This window comes from Rhinatrema bivittatum, chromosome 8, assembly GCF_901001135.1.
Source record: "Rhinatrema bivittatum chromosome 8, aRhiBiv1.1, whole genome shotgun sequence".
NCBI classification, from domain to species: Eukaryota; Metazoa; Chordata; class Amphibia; order Gymnophiona; family Rhinatrematidae; genus Rhinatrema; species Rhinatrema bivittatum.
This window is the reverse complement of record NC_042622.1, coordinates 174,117,996-174,134,786: the sequence shown is the minus strand read 5'-3', so window position 1 is coordinate 174,134,786 and position 16,791 is coordinate 174,117,996. Positions and strand designations below refer to the sequence as shown.

Genomic DNA, 16,791 nt, shown 5'->3' with positions numbered 1-16,791 from the left:
TGCTGGATAAACGCTATACTTCCAGTATATAAACCATCAAGATGTTTAAGGTCAGCAAATAAACACCTGCTGGAGATCCCGTCACCCAAACTGGCCTGCTATGATTTAACACATAAAAGGGTTTTCTCAATCGCTGGCCTTTTAAATTGGAACTCATTGCCGGATGATCTCAGAGCTATAGCTTGCCTTACTTCATTCAGGAAAGCACTCAAAACATACTTTCTTAGTATCCAGTCAGATGAATCCAGAACAAATGGGATATGCATTCCTACCAGCAGATGGAGATGACGTAAACTGTTCCCTGTACGTACCGGATCAGTCCAGACTCCTGGGTTTTGCCTCCGCACCAGCAGATGGAGACAGAGCAAGATTTGACAGACTCTGCCATATATACCAGGGTGCCACCCACAGTCTGCCAGTATTACTCTGTCTTCAGCAGATGGTACGGGTGCAACACTGTCTGTACTGATTCTTAAAAAAAATAATAATATAATAGTTATCAGAGTAGAAATAGGTAGTTTTTGGTTAGTTTAATTGTTTGTTTAAAAAAAAAAAAGACATCACAGGGAACAGCGAGCAGAGATCAACTGGCTGATGGTCTTCGCCTCCCAGGGGGTTGGCAGGTCCTGAAGGGGACATGTTGATTCTGCACGCTAGGGCCCTGAGATGTCTGGATGTGAAGCTGGCTTTGTTGCATTACCTCAAGGTCATCAAAAGCTTTAGGGTGTTTGACCATCTCTTTGTGCTATGGAATGGGCTCAAGAAGGAGTAGAAGGCCTCAAAAGTTCGATAGCCAGGCGGTTGAAGGAGGCAGTAGGCTCTGTTTATATCTGTAAGGGGCATCCTATCCCGTGGGATTGAGAGTTTTTACCTTGTTTGGGCACAGGCAGCTTCTTGGGCCAAGTGCCAGCAGGTGTCGCCACAAGAGATTTGTTGAGCAGCTACTTGGAAGTCGTTGCACACTTTTGCCAGACATTATCGTTTGAATGTCCAGGCCCCAGAGGCCATGTGCTTTAATGAGCGTGTTCTTCGAGCAGGACTCGCGCAGTTCCACCCTAATTAGGGAAGATTGGGTACATCCCAGGAGTCTGGCTGATCCAGGTATGAACAGGAAAGGAAAATTGGTTCTTACCTGATAATTTTCATTCCTGGAATATCACAGATCAGTCCAGAGTCCCACCCTAGTTGTGGATTCTGGACTGATTTGTAATTTGTCATATTTTGATTGTATATAGGCTACAGAGCTGCTCAGGATTTCATTCTCCTGGTTTGGAGTTGCAAAGAAAAGATTTTTTCCAAGGTGGGGTTTCGCCTCATCTCCTGTTCATTGTGGGAGGTTGTTTACTATTTCATTAGGATTGTTATGGGATGTATCTTGGCTTGGGTATAGTTCAGTACTGAGGGACTGCAGTTGGCACATCCAGGTTATATGTCAGTGTCTGTGAAACTTTCTTTGTCTCCATCTGCTGGAAGAGAGGCAAAACCAGGAGTCTGTACTGATCCGTGGTATTCCAGGAACAAAAATTAACAGGTGGTAACCAATTTTCCTATAAATAAATGTGGGCTGTTTTTGGATATGATTTTTGCCTTGTATCATTACTCACTTGTGTGTTTGCTTAGTAATTTAGGATTATTTAGAGTCCACATACTTAATTTATTGTATATGTGAACATAACATATAGAATAACAATTCATATGTTTTCTATTTTTCATAGTCCTCACCTCTGTCTGAAGAAGAGCAGATCGCAGTTCAGAAGTTAGAAGGCCTAACGTTTCTAGGAATAGATGCATAGTAGATGAGGTATTTCTTCATTCTGGTATATTGTAAATCTTGAATGTCTGAAATGCTACAGCTGCAGCAGTTATATTATCTGTTTTGGAAGCATATTTGGAAAAGGCATAAGACTGCTACAATTTGGTTGTCTACAGATAAAATACTGTTTTGAATTAGAAGTTCAAGAAGACAGAATGTGTCCATGCTGCTCTCATTTGGCCACATTGCAGAAAGGAACCTACATACTTTCGAAAGCTCTTGTTGGTCAAATAAAAAGTATTATGATCTCCAAAGAATCTAATATTTTGAATTTAAAAAATGAGGGCAAAAGTAGCAATCTGTCTAGCACTAGCTGTCATCCCTGTCCCTGACTGTGCAGGATCTCCATCCAGTCCGTGTGCCTGCCGGAATGAGACAGACACATGCATGGGTATACAACTGGTTCCAATAGAAAGTCACCGCTTTCTGGAGCTAAGTGTATTACAGATATAAATCTAGATAGATGGTAGTGAAGATCATAGTTTGAGTTAATAACTTTCAATTACTAAGACTTTTCTTGTGCTGTGTCAATGGGAAGAAAGCTTAGTACAATTGGTCCCGTTGAGTTTCTGACTTTACAATTCAAAAATTAACTTGCCTGAGATTTTCCAGAGGGACAGAAAAATAAGAGGAAAAGCACATTAGATAACAAATAACTGTTAGAGGAGCATAGGAAATGTTAGAAGATAAGGAGCACTTCGCCCACCCAATCTGTCTGGTTGCCGCTCTTTACCTGTATGTGTCTTTCTTTATACTTTTCTCATTTACTTTTAATTTGCTATTTTAATTTTGTAGATTACCACACCATGATTGGGTGTGCTATATGTGTTCTAGTCTTTGTAAAATGCTTCAGCTGAACTGAATGTGCTTCTTCTTTTGCAGAATGTTCACTGTGGCACAGCATAATAAGCAGCTGCTCCTAAAGAACTCTGAAAAGGGTTTTCCATCACTGAAAAGATCAATATAATCTTACTGTATCTAACTGTTGGAATAAATGTTCACCATTTCAAGAAGTGTGCAGATTTACCATCAAACCCTCCTTTTTTTCTTTTGATTCTGCATGCAACATTAAAATTGTATGTGGCACTATAAATTGTATAATTTGAGCATATGTGGCTCTACTGTTTTTAGACATCTCTTGTATAGGAGAGTGCTTTTTAAATGCTATTATATTTCAAGTGTCCATTTCATTTCCTACACAGTTGTGATGCATTACCAAGAAGTTCAGGTTTTTTAGATCTTGCTGTACTACCACAAAAGTGAAATAGTTAAAACCAATATATTATTTATTTATATTTCTGTAGAAATATATAAACATGGGGATGGTTGTACATTTTAAAAAATGTGTAAGCACTTAGAGGGAAAATTACACACTTGCCAAATTGAGTTCGTTGTGCTTTTGATGATACTCAGCAGTTAATGAATTGGTTATAAAAACAGACCGACATATCTATAATCGGGCAGTTTGCAGCCTTCTGTAACCCCTCAATCATGCAAGTATTCTCTCCAGTATTGCTGTCAGTTCTTTCTCCATGGGGATAGTCCAATGACTTCAGACCTACTTCGTTCCCTGTTCAGCCTTCAGGGGTTAAATAATGTAAATTATATTTCTTAACATCAAAGCTGTCCAAAATAAGCTCTATAGCAAATTATAAAGCTGTTAAACTTTTTTTTTTAACTTTTTTACACATTGTACAGGTCAGTGAGTCTTAGAATATTTGAGTGCAATAAAGTTTCATGTTTATATAATAGTTCATGTAGATTTGTCGGTGATTCTGTGGGGGAGTCTGCATTTATTGCTGCTAAGCAGAGTTGAATGCTTTGGTTTTATACCCTTTCTGGGGTTGGGATACCATCTGCCTGACACTACACAAGCCCTGCCACTCAGTTCTGAGGCCTCAACTTCATGTTTTTTTTATTTTCTATTAAGATTTTCTCAAATTTTATTTTCCGCCTTAGCTATAAGATCAACATCAATTACAATTGATTAAACCCCCCCCCCCCATTATAGTCATGGCCATCCTTGAGAAGCATTGCAGAAGAACAACTCAGAACACCAAATAAAAGAAATGATAGTGAAATGATCATCTTTCCCCCCACCCCCTCTTCCCAAGAGCAATGCATGTCACAGCTAACACCCTTTTCAAATTTCCCCTCTGCTTCCTCACTGGAGGCTGTGGTTCTCAAATGGAGGCTCATAAACTAAACATGTAGCTCTCTTGTATCAAACCAGGGGACTCTGTCATTGACTTAGAAGTTCAAATAAGCATTGTTTCTCTAATACATCACCATCAAAGAACATCATAAGCTGCCATACTGGGTCAAACCAAGGGTCCATCAAGCCCAGCATCCTGTTTCCAATAGTGGCTAATCCAGGTGGCAAGTACCCAAACATTAAGTAGATCCTATGGTACTAATTCCAATAATAGCAGTTGCAATTCCCCCCAAGTCAACTTGATTAATAGCAGTTAATAGACTTCTCCTCCAGATGCTTACGCAAACCTTGTTTAAACCCAGCTACACTAACTACCCTAATCACATTTGGCAACAAATTCCAGAGTTTAATTGTGTGTTGAGTGAGAGAATTTTCTCTGTTCCCTGTACGTACCCGGATCAGTCCAGACTGCTGAGCTTTGCCTCCCTTCCAGCAGATGGAGACAGAGAAAAACTTGTAGAGCACCCCCTATTATCCTGGTGTGCTACCTGCATCTCCTCAGTATTTCTGTCTCCAGCAGATGGAGGTGGTGCAAAACCTGCGGTCTTCACCTTTGCTTGAGGTGTTGGCAGACCTCTTGAAAAAGAAAAGAAAGATCAGATAGCAGATCAACAAGGCTAACAGGAACATCCTCCCAGGGGGAGGCAGGTCCCAGTGGGGTTATCCCTCCTGGTCGCAGGGTTTGAGGAGCTGGGGTTGGTGACCCTGCAAGGCTCCTCTAGGGTAAGGCAGCAGGGGGGATTACTTGTAGTCTGGTCCTTCTCCCCCCCCCCCCCCCCCCCCAAGGCACAGCCAATTGGGGGGAAAAAAAAAAATACAGAAGTAGAGCAGCCTGTCAGTCGTCTTCTGATAGCTGCGGCCTCCGGCTATATTTTTCTTTTTAAAGGCGAAGGGGGCCAGATGGTCTCAGGGTGGACAGGACATTATTGGGCGACTACAGCAGTGTTTACCTGCGGGAGCGCTCTTGTCTGCTTGGGCACGTGGTTTTCCTCCGTTTTCTCGGCCCTCTTCCCCCCCCCCCCCCCCCCCCCCCCCCCCAGTCTTTTCATGCCGCGTCGGCGCGATGTGTGGCCTGCAGGGAGTCTGCTTCGTGGCTCTCCTGATCAGGACTCTGTATTAGATGCCTTCCTGCAGGGGAAGGTCCCTCAGAGCTGCTGCCTAAACTGTGCGGAGCTAGCAAGTGGGCAGCCAGTCGGGGCTCTCAGGCCGATCCGTTCCCACTGAGTGCGGGAACGGTGGCCATTTTGGAAATTGGTGCCGGCGCACGAAAGCCTTGGGGGAAGGGGATCTCCTGCCCGATCTATCGCTGGTTCCCGGCAGTCCTGTGGATGTTCAGGATCCCTCCTTGGATGATTTGGCTGACGGACCCGATCCCCCGATGGGGGGAGGTGAGTACTTCCAGTGCCTTTTCTTTAGATTTTGTGCTTTTATTGACAAAACGTTCCTGGCGACCCAGAGCTCGCAAGCTGGGGTTGCTCTGCTTGGGAGGCCGGATGGGCCGCTGCAGAAGGTTCCCAGGAAAGACTCCCGGGGGTCCCTCCGGGTCAAAAAGATTCGGGGCTCTTCCCTTCCAGGGGATGGGGTCCCCAGCATGGCCGTGCTGAACACTAGTCATCCAGAGGCGCTGTCAGGCCCTCCTGGGGATTGACTCTGATGAAAACCTGGGTAAGGAGACACTAGTGGAGGGCGACGATCCAAAGGTGGTCTGCCTGTTTCATCGAGAAGAGCAGGACCCGCTCATTCCATAGGTCTTGGCAGAGCTCGGCGTGGACCTTCCTCAAGAAGTCCTTCCCCCGGATTCGGTAGATCCTGTCCTGGTGGGGTTGCAAATCCATCTAAGATTTTTCCTCTTCATCCCAAGCTGCAGCAGCTAATGACCCAAGAGTGGGAAGTCCCTGAGGCAGGCCTCAGAGTTGGAAGGGCGATGGACAAGCTGTATCCTTTACCCGAGGAGGTCTTGGAGATTCTTAGGTCTCCCAAGGTGGACGCCTCAATGTTTGCAGTCACAAAGAGGACCATGATTCCAGTGGCTGGAGCAGCAGCCCTTAAGGACCTCCAAGATAGAAATCTTGAGGTTCTTTTGAAACAAATTTTTTATGTTTCAGCCGTGGGCATCCGCGTGGCCGTTTGCAGTAGTTTCATGCTCCGGGTGAGCCTTTGTCCATCAGTTGCTGACTTCCCAGGACCTCCCGCCTCAGGAATCCACTCAGGCGGAGCGCTTGGAGGCGGCGTAGCATATGGGGCAGATACTTTATATGATCTCCTCCATACGTCTTCCAGAGCCATGGCATCTGTGGTTTCAGCAAGGAAACTCCAATGGCTACGCAACTGGTCGGCAGATGTCTCCTCCAAGGCCCAGTTGAGTGCTTTACCCTTTAAGGGCAAGTTCCTCTTTGGGGAAGACCTGGAACAGTTGATTAAGTCCTTGGGGGGAAAATAAGGTTCATATGCTTCCGGAGGATAAGCCTAGGCCTTAAAGACCTTTCTCGCAGGCCCATTCTCGGTTTTGGGGACAGCGGAGATTTAGGCAGAGCAGAACAGTTAACGCCCAGAGACAATCCGCAGGCAGAGCGTAGTCCTCGTCTCATTCCTTTCGTGGCCGCAGACCTGCCCGCGACTGTGCCAGCTCCGCAACACCCAGAGCCAAGTCCACCCAAGGAGATGTGGTGGACATACTCCTCTCTTCCCCGGGTGGGGGAACGGCTGTCTGAATTCTACGAGGAATGGGTCAAGATAACTACTGACCAATGGGTTCTAACATAAGACAAGACTACGCGTTGGAATTTGCTCAGCCTCTCTGAGATCTCTTTCTAGTTTCCCCTTGCAGATCACGCATGAAAGCGCACAACGTTTGACAGACCTTCGACTGGTTGCTCTGTCTGGGGGCTATCGTACCGGTCCCCTAGGTGGAGTGGGGGAAGAGGCAGATACTCCATCTATTTCATCGTCCCGAAGAACGAAGGGTCCTTCCGGTTGATCTTAGACCTGAAGAAGGTGAACAGAATCCTCAAAATTCCACATTTCCGGATGGAGACCCTGAGGTCCGTCATTGCGGCAGTACGCACAGGCGAGTTCTTGGCTTCCCTGGACTTGACGGAGGCATAGTTACACAAAGCCATTCGCAGGGATCACCAGAGGTTCCTCCGTTCCAAAATCCTTGGCAGGCATTTTCAATTTTGTGCCCTGCCATTCGGCCTGGTGACAGCGCCCCGGACATTCACCAAAGTTATGGTGGTCGTGGCAGCAGCTCTTTGGAGGGAGGGTGTGCTGGTTCACCCGTATCTGGCCACTTGGCTAATTCGAGTGAAGTCGAAAGCCCTTTGCGAAGCTGCGGTCGCCAGGGTCATGGATCTTCTGGAGCCCTTGGGATGGGTCGTCAATCAGGCCAAAAGCAACCTTCTGTCCCAGGTCCTGAACTTCTTGGGGGCCAGGTTCGACACGCGCGTGGGGAAGGTGTTTCTTCAAGGGGAACGGATCTCCAAGCTGATGCGGCAGGTCCGATGTCTGTTTGTCTTTTCCTCTTCCCAAGGCCTGGGACTATTTGCAGGTCCTCTGTTCCATGGCGTCTACCCTGGAATTAGTACCGTGGGCGTTTGCTCATATGAGACCTTTACAGAGAGCTTTACTCTCCCATTGGGATCCGATGACACAAAATTGTTCAGAGTAGTTAAATCACAAGCAGATTGTGATAATTTGCAGGAAGACCTTGTGAGACTGGAAAATTGGGCATCCAAATGGCAGATGAAATTTAATGTGGATAAGTGCAAGGTGATGCATATAGGGAAAAATAACCCATGCTATAGTTATACAGTGTTGGGTTCCATATTAGGTACTGGAACCCAAGAAAGAGATCTAGGTGTCATAGTGGATAACACATTGAAATAGTCGGTTCAGTGTGCTGCGGCAGTCAAAGCAAACAGAATATTGGGAATTATTAGAAAAGGAATGGTGAATAAAACGGAAAATGTCATCATGCCTCTGTATCGCTCCATGGTGAGACCGCACCTTGAATACTGTGTACAATTCTGGTCGCCGCATCTCAAAAAAGATATAATTGCGATGGAGAAGGTACAGAGAAGGGCTACCAAAATAAGGGGAATGGAACAGCTCTCCTATGAGGAAAGACTAAAGAGATTAGGACTTTTCAGCTTGGAGAAGAGATGGCTGAGGGGGGATATGATAGAGGTGTTTAAAATCATGAGAGGTCTAGAACGGGTAGATGTGAATCGGTTATTTACTCTTTCGGATAATAGAAAGACTTCATGAAGTTAGCATGAGGCACATTTAAAACTAATCGGAGGAAGTTCTTTTTTACTCAACGCACAATTAAACTCTGGAATTTGTTGCCAGAGGATGTGGTTAGTGCAGTTAGTATAGCGGTGTTTAAAAAAGGATTGGATAAGTTCTTGGAGGAGAAGTCCATTACCTGCTATTAAGTTCACTTAGAGAATAGCCACTGCCATTAGCAACGGTAACATGGAATAGATTTAGTTTTTGGGTACTTGCCAGTTTCTTATGGCCTGGATTGGCCACTGTTGGAGACAGGATGCTGGGCTTGATGGACCCTTGGTCTGACCCAGTATGGCATGTTCTTATGAAGTCTGAGGAGTTTCAGGCCCCATTGCCACTCAGAGTCCGCCAGATCCACTCTTGGCTGTTGGCTGATTCCGGAGCACTTGCAGCATGGAGTGGACCTGGGAGATCCTCCAGTGGGTGGTGGTGACAACAGATGCCAGTCTTTCCAGCTGGGGAGCGGTCTGCTAGTTAACGGCTGTTCAAGGCCAATAGTCCTCTGAGAAGGCGAGCTGGTTCATCAATTGCCTGGAAACAAGAGCAGTCTGTTTGGCAGTACAATGCTTTCTACTGATGGTATGCAATCGGTCCGTCCAAATCCTGTCCGACAATGCAACGACGGTGGTCTACATCAACTGGCACGGCAGAACCAAGAGTCAGCCTGTGGCAGCTGAGGCGGCGCAACTCATGGACTGGACGGAAAGAAATCTCGCCCTTCTGGCAGCGTTGCACATCGCGGGCACAGACAACGGGCAAGCGGATTACCTGAGTCGACAGAAGATCAATCCCAGGGAGTGGGAACTCTCAGAAGTGATGGACCTAGTGGTTTGCAAATAGGGCCATCCGCATCTGGATCTGATGGCAACTCAAAGGAATACCAAGGCCCCTCGATTTTTCAGTCTCAGACGGAACACAGGGCGGAAGGAGTCGACGCTTTGGTACTTCCGTGGCCATCCTCAGTTTTCCTCTACTCCTTTCCGCCGTGGCCGTTGGTCGGCAAGATTCTTCGCCGGATAGAGGTCCATCCAGGGGAGGTAATGCTGGTAGCTCTTGAGTGGCCTTGGCGCACGTGGTTCGTGGACCTAGTCAATCTGGCCCTGGATGGTCCTCTGAGGTTAGGTCATCTTCCCAATCTACTGTGTCGGGGCCTTATATTTTTCGAACAGGTGGACTGCTTTTGTCTAGCAGCCTGGCTTTTGAAAGGAGGCAGTTGAGAAAGAGGGGTTATCAGGAGGACGTGATTACTACTCTTCTGCAAGCGCGAAGGCCTTCTACCTTGCTGACTTATGTTAGGGTATGGAAGGAGTTCGAATCATGGTGTAAAGAGCAGGCCATTCTTTCCCGTCAATTATTGGTGCCACAGGTTTTGGCGTTCTTACAGAAAGGCTTAGCCAAAGGGTTGTCCTTCATTTCCCTCCAGGTTGCAGCCTTGGGGTGTCCCTAGGTAAGGTGCATGGTTGGCCTCTGGCGTTGCATCTGGATGTCCGCTTTCATAGGGGGGGGGGGCGAAGCATTTATATCCCCAGGTCCGCCCAGTTTGTCCGTCTTGGAGCCTTAATCTGGTACTCAGGGTCTTGTGTGAAGCTCCTTTTGAACCTCTAAAGCGAGCTACCTTAAGATCTCACGCTGAAGTTGGTATTTCTGGTGGCTATTTGCTCAGCTCGCAGGGTGTCCGAGCTTCAAGCCCTTTCTTGCAGGGAGCCTTTTTTTGTGTATTTCCGATTCTGGGATATCTTAGGACTATTTCATCCTTTTTGCCAAAGGTAGTCTCTTCTTTCCATGTGAATCAGTCTATAGAGCTTCCGGCTTTTTCTCACATAGAGCCAGAAGCACCTCATGCTAGGGACTTGAAGTGTTTAGATGTCCAGGTTCTCTTGCGCTACCTGGAAGTCATTAATTCCTTCTGGGTTTCCGATCATTTGTTTGTCTTGTGGAGTGGCATGAAAAAGGGCCAACACGCATCCAAGGCGACCATTGCCCGATAGTTGAAAGAGGCTATTTTGTTGGCATACATTTGCCGTGATCGGCCGGTCCCTGCGGGGTTGAAGTCGCATTCGCTACGTTCTCAGGCCGCCTAATGGGCTGAGTGTCAGTTGGTTTTCCCGCAGGAAATCTGCAAGGCGGCGACCTGGAAGATGTTGCACATTTTTGCTCATCATTACCGTTTGAAGGCCGGAGCCTGGACATCCAACAGCTTTGGCAGCGGAGTTATTCGAGCGGGACTCTCAGGATCCCACCCTGCATTGGGAAGCTTTGGTACATCCCAGCGGTTTGGACTGATCCGGGTATGTACAGGGAAAAGAAATTGGTTCTTACCTGCAAATTTTGGTTCCTGTAGTACCACGGATCAGTCCAGACGCCCTCCCTTTTCAGATGGTCTATCACTCAGTTTTTGCCTGAGTGTCCACTCTGGCAACTTGTTTTTTGCTAAGGATATTAGAAGAAGACAATAAGTTTCTCTTATTCTACATTTAACTTTCTCGTTACCAATTTTGAACTAAATTCCATATTTATCTGTATTGCCTTTGTTTGATCTGCAAAGTTGATCTGCAATGTTACTAGTTTTTGCTTTGAGACTGTTTATACTGAGGAGATGCAGTATGCTTTCAGGATCGCGCAGGAATAACTAATAGGCCCATCAACATGCATTTGTATGTTGCTGGTGCTATTAGTTTCGGGGGGTTGGATGTGCGTTTTTGACGCGCTATTACCCCTTACTGTATAGGGGGTAAGCTAGTGCGTCAAACTCGTGTCCAAACGCGTTAGAATGGCTGCCATTGACGGTTCCCCCGAAACCAAAGCTGCCTTAGACAAGGGTTTTTGCTTCACAGCCGCATCAAGCACCTTCTTTGCTGAAATCGAAGAGCACAACTCTGGTGTTTCCAATTTACTGCGGCACAGAGAGCATATTGTGCCTTCAGCGGAATTGTGCTTTATTTATTTTCTTTATTTATTTAACAGTATTTATAGCCCATGCCCTCCAATGTTCAGGGCTGGTTTCAAAGAACATACACAATATTTAAAATAAATCAAAGTAAAAAACAAAATAATACAATAAGATTCATTCATAAAACATCAGAATAAAAATCAGTCTTGAAAAGACAAACTAGTCATGGAATACAGTTAAAGCTGAATTTGGAAAGTGGATAAGTAACAAAGATCTGCAATGATGGGCCTTCTCTGGGTACCCGCTCCTCGGGGGGGACCCCTCATCTCTTGGCTATCTGCTCCTCGGAGGGCCTTTCACCCAGTTTCCAGCCTGCCTTCCCCTAAGGCTTTCTACGGGACTTTTGCTTGCTTCCTGTCGCTGTGAGTACCACTCCTGGATCACTGCCTTATTGCTATGTGGGAATCCCTACCGGTGTACCCCGCTCTGCAGACCATTGCCATGAGGACTCCCTTCCGGGTTCCCCCTGCTCTGCAGACCCACTCAGTGATATCATCTGAGGACCCCTCGCTGGTGTGCCCCGCTCTCCAGGGGTCACCCTCTACATCTCCACCTCTACGTCTGCTGTATCTCCATCCCACAGCTGAGGCCCCGCCTCCTGATGGTGATGCCCTGTGGGACTCCTCCCCCTGGGTGATTCCACCTCTCACCTCGGCCAAAGGGTTCACTCATCTAACACATCCTCTGGCAATGAATTCCAGAGTTTAACTATGCGCTGAGTGAAAAAGAATTTTCTTCGATTTGTTTTAAATAAGCTACTTGCTAACTTCATGGAGTGCTTCCTAGTCCTCCTATTATCTGAGAGAATAAATAACCGATTTACATTAACTTGTTAAAGTCCTTTCATGATTCTGTAGACCTCTCATATCCCCCCTCAGTCGTCTCGTCTCCAAACTGAACAGCCCTAACTTCCTTAGCCTTTCCTCATAGGGCAGCCATTCCATGCCCCTTATTTTGGTCACCTTTCTCTGAACTTTCTCCAGTGCAACTATATCTTTTTTGAGATGCAGCGACCAGCATTGCACACAATATTCAAGATGCGGTCTCACCATGGAGCGATACAGAGGCATTATGACAGCCGTTGTTTTATTTGCCATTCCCTTCCTAATAATTCCTAACATTCTGTTTGCGTTTTTGATCGCCACAGCACACTGAGCTGATGATGTCAATGTATTATCCACTATGACACCTAGATCTCTTTCCTGCGTGGTAACTCCTAAGATAGAAACTTACATTGTGTAACTACAGCAAGGGTTATTTTTCCGTATATGCATCACTTTGCACTTGTCCACATTAAATTTAATCTGCCATTAGATGCTCAATCTTCCAGTCTTGCAAGGTCCTCCTGTAATTCATCACAATCCGCTTGAGATTTATCTACTTTGCATAGTTTTGTGTTATCTGCAAATTTGATCACCTCACTCATTGTACCCCTTTCCAGATCATTTCTAAATATATTAAAAAGCACTTGTCTAAGTACAGATCCCTGAGGCACTCCACTGTTTAAATTTTTCCACTATGAAAACAGACCATTTAATCCTACTTTCTGTTACCTGTTTTTTAACCAGCTTGCAATCCACAAAAGGACATTGCCTCATTTCCCATGATTTTTTTGTTTTCCTAGAAGCCTCTCATGAGGGACTTTGTAGAACGCCTTCTGAAAATCCAAATACACCACATCTACTGGTTCACCTTTTTCCACATGTTTATTCACCCCTTCAAAAAAATGTAGGAGATTTGTGAGGCAAGACTTCCCTTGGGTAAATCCATGCTCATTGTGTCCCATTAAACCATGTCTATCTAAATGTTTTGTGATTTTATTCTTTATAACAATTTCCAAGATTTTTCCCAGCACTGAAGTCAAGCTCATCAGTCTATAGTTTCCTGGATCACTCCTGGAGCCTTTTTTAAATATCAGGATTACATTGGCCATCTTTCAATCTTCAGGTACTATGGATGATTTTAATAATAGGTTACAAATTAATTGAAATAGGTCTGAAATTTCATTTTTTAGTTCTTTCAGAACTCTGGGTTGTATACCATTTGGTCCAGTTGATTTACTACTCTTCAGTTTGTCAATCTGGCCTACCACATCTTCCAGGTTTACCATGATTTGATTCAGTTTATCTGAAACACCCTTGAAAACCATCTCTGGAATGGGTATCTTCCCAACATCCTCTTCAGTAAACACTGAAGCAAAGAAATCGTTTAATTGTTCCGCGATGGCCTTATCTTCTCTAAGTGCCTCTTTAACCCCTTGATCATCTAACGGTCCAACCGACTCGCAAGCTTTCTGCTTCAGATATATTTTATAAAGTTTTTATTGTGAGTTTTTGTCTCTGCAGCTAATTTCTTTTCAAATTCTTTCTTAACCTGTCTTATTAATGTCTTACATTTAATTTGCCAATGCTTATGCTTTATCCTATTTTCTTCTGATGGCTTCTTCTTCCAAATTTTACCTTTGTAGCTGCACCTATCAGTTTTTGTTAATTATTTTCCTCATTTTATCAATGTTTCCCTTTTGAAAGTTTAGTGCTAGACCGTGGATTTACTTACTGTCCCCCTTCCAGTCATTAATTTAAATTTGATCATATTATGATCACTATTGCCAAGCAGCCCCACCACTGTTACTTCCCTCACTAACTCCTCTGCTACACTAAGAAATAGATCTAAAATTGCTCCCTAAACCAATTGCTCCATGAAACTGTCATTTATTCCATCCAGGATATTTATCTCTCTAGCATGTCCTGATATTTTACTTACCCAGTCAATATTGGGGTAATTGAAATCTAATAGGACAACAGAAGCAGAACCTTGCACTGAGCAAGTATCAAGATACAATGTGCAAGGAAAAGATTTCAAGTTCCACCAAACTGTCAAGTGTATAATTTCTGAATTTTATTCTCACAGTCAGTAAGATAAGGCAACTCCACATATATTTTGGAATAAACAGGTATCAGTCCCCCGACACGGTCCCGTGTTTCGCTGGTGGCTGCATCGGGAGGGACCACAATATCTATAACATTTTTTAAAGGGGCCCATGGCTCCATGGCCATGGGCCCCTCCCGATGGGTCATGGCCATGGCTCCCTCCTGATGCAGCTGGTGGCTGCATCGGGAGGGACCACAATATCTATAACATCTTTTAAAGGGGCCATGGAGCGCCATGGCCCCTTTAAAAGATGTTATAGATATTGTGGTCCCTCCCGATGCAGCCACCAGCGAAACACGGGACCGTGTTGGGGGACTGATACCTGTTTATTCCAAAATATATGTGGAGTTGCCTTATCTTACTGACTGTGAGAATAAAATTCAGAAATTATACACTTGACAGTTTGGTGGAACTTGAAATCTTTTCCTTGCACATTGTATCTTGGTAATTGAAATCTCCCATTATTACTGCACTACCAATTTGGTTAGATTCCCTAATTTCTCTTAGCATTTCACTGTCTGTCTCACCATCTTGGCCAGGTGGACGGTAGTATACTCCTATCACTATACTTTTCCCAACACAAGGGATTTCTTCCCATAAAGATTTGATTGTGCATTTGGACTCTGCCATCCCACCACCAAGATGCTCCTCTTTATCACTACGATAACATTTGTACCCTGGTATAATACTATCCCATTGGTTATCTTCTTTCCACCATGTCTCTGAGATTATCTTACTTCTTAGACTTCTGACATTAGCATACAAACATTTCAAAATGTGTTTTTTGTTTGTATTAACATTCTGCTTTTCAGTTAACAGGGATAAACTGGAATCTTTTAGCTCAGGTGAGTTTTTAATTATAGGCACTTGCACTACTTTTCTTATTATTGGAACCTCTCTGTTCCAATAATAACTCGTAAGGCTTCATTAGTATCCTTCAAGGATACCTCCCTCCGAACCATGCGCTGCTGAGAGACTGTCAGCTTTCCCCTTTTATTTAGTTTAAAAGCTGGTTCCACCCTAGTTAAGGTAAGGTCCATTCTTTTGGAAAAGATTTCTCCTTCCCCAAAAGGTTCCCCAGTTCCTTACAAAACTGAATCCCTCTTCCTTGCACCATCGTTTCATCCATACATTGAGACTCTGGAGCTCCATCTGCATCTGGGGACCTACCTGTGGAACAGGGAGCAGTTCAGAGAATGCTACCCTGGAGCTTCTGGATTTCAGCTTTCTACCTAAGCTTAAAATTGGCTTCCAGAACCTCCCTTCCTATGTCATTGGTGCCCACATGTATCACAACAGCCAGTTGCTCTCCAGTTCTGTCTAATATTCTATCTAGGTGATGCGTGTGGTCTGCTACATTTGCACCAGGTAGGCATGTTACCAGGCAATCCTCATGCCCACCAGCCACCCAGCTGTCTATGTTCCGAATAATCGAATCACCAACTATGATGACCGACCTAACCCTTCCTCCTGGGTAGTAGCCCTGGGAGAGACATCCTCGGTGCGAGAGGACAATGCACCACCTGGAGAGCAGGTCCTTGCTACAGGATCATTGCCTGCTTTACCAGGTTGTTCTCCGATCATGAGACTTTCCTCCTCCAAGGCAGCACCAGGGCTGCCAGACTGGAGTGGGGACTTGGCTACTATGTCCCTGAAGGTTTCATCTATATACCTCTCTGTCCACCTCAGTTCCTCCAGGTCTGCCACTCTAGCCTCCATAGATCGGACTAGTTCTCTGACAGACAGGAGCTCTTTGCATTGGATGCACACATACAATTTCTCACTGGCCGGTAAAAATTCATACATGTGACATGTGATGCAAAAGACTGGGAGGCCCCCCTCTTGCTGATGGACTGCTGCCTTCATCTTAAATTTTATTAGATCTTAGTTAAGTTTTAGGTTGCTATGGGAGTAGGAATGTGTACAATTAGGGTCCTTTACATGTATTAGTGTATTCACTATATATCTGGGTGTAGCCTACAAGGAAATGATTAAACTCTTGATAAGGTGAATATAAGTTAAAAGGCTGAATATTTTTCTTTTTTAGTGTGAAAGTGTCACCTGCCTTTCTGACTACCTATTTAATACAAACACACACACTTCTGGTTTTTTTTTGCCTGCTTTTCTGACTAGCTATTCAGTACAAACACACACACTAAATAATATACCTCAATAGTTTACTTCTCCCCAATACTTTAAAGTTTTGAAAATTTCCCTAAGCAGTACTTACTGATTCTTTTCAGTCAACAGCAAGGTGATCTTCTCCTCTCAGTGCTCTCACTAGATGTGCATTTATTATTTTGAAAATACTTGCATGCATCCTTTAAATCGCCAGTTTGCCCAGTCCATCTCCAGTTCACCTAGAACTAGCACGTCACACTAAATTCCCACCAGTGCATCCAGTCCTCCAACCTAACTGCAGACAAGTCTGATTTTTCTTTTGCACGAGTCAATTAGCAGGTGAAAAAGTGTACGAATAAGTGAAATGTTGCAAAACATTAACTATAGTGTGTACTTCTGAAACCTGCCTCTAGCCTGCCCCCTTTTTCCACAAATAAAACGTACACACAAAATGGAAAATGTGTGCACACT

General features: G+C 44.9%; 1 protein-coding gene across 1 annotated transcript in view; it reads left to right on the top strand.

The window, feature by feature from the left end:
• Positions 1 to 3,567, top strand: part of SKA2 (spindle and kinetochore associated complex subunit 2) — a 31,583-nt gene extending 28,016 nt beyond the window's left edge. The window contains exons 4-5 of the mRNA XM_029611489.1: positions 1,716 to 1,801; positions 2,696 to 3,567. Coding sequence (XP_029467349.1) covers positions 1,716 to 1,793 — 78 coding nt within the window. The 3' untranslated portion in view covers positions 1,794 to 1,801; positions 2,696 to 3,567. The remainder of the gene's footprint in view (positions 1 to 1,715; positions 1,802 to 2,695) is intronic.
• Positions 3,568 to 16,791: the final 13,224 nt, after the last annotated feature.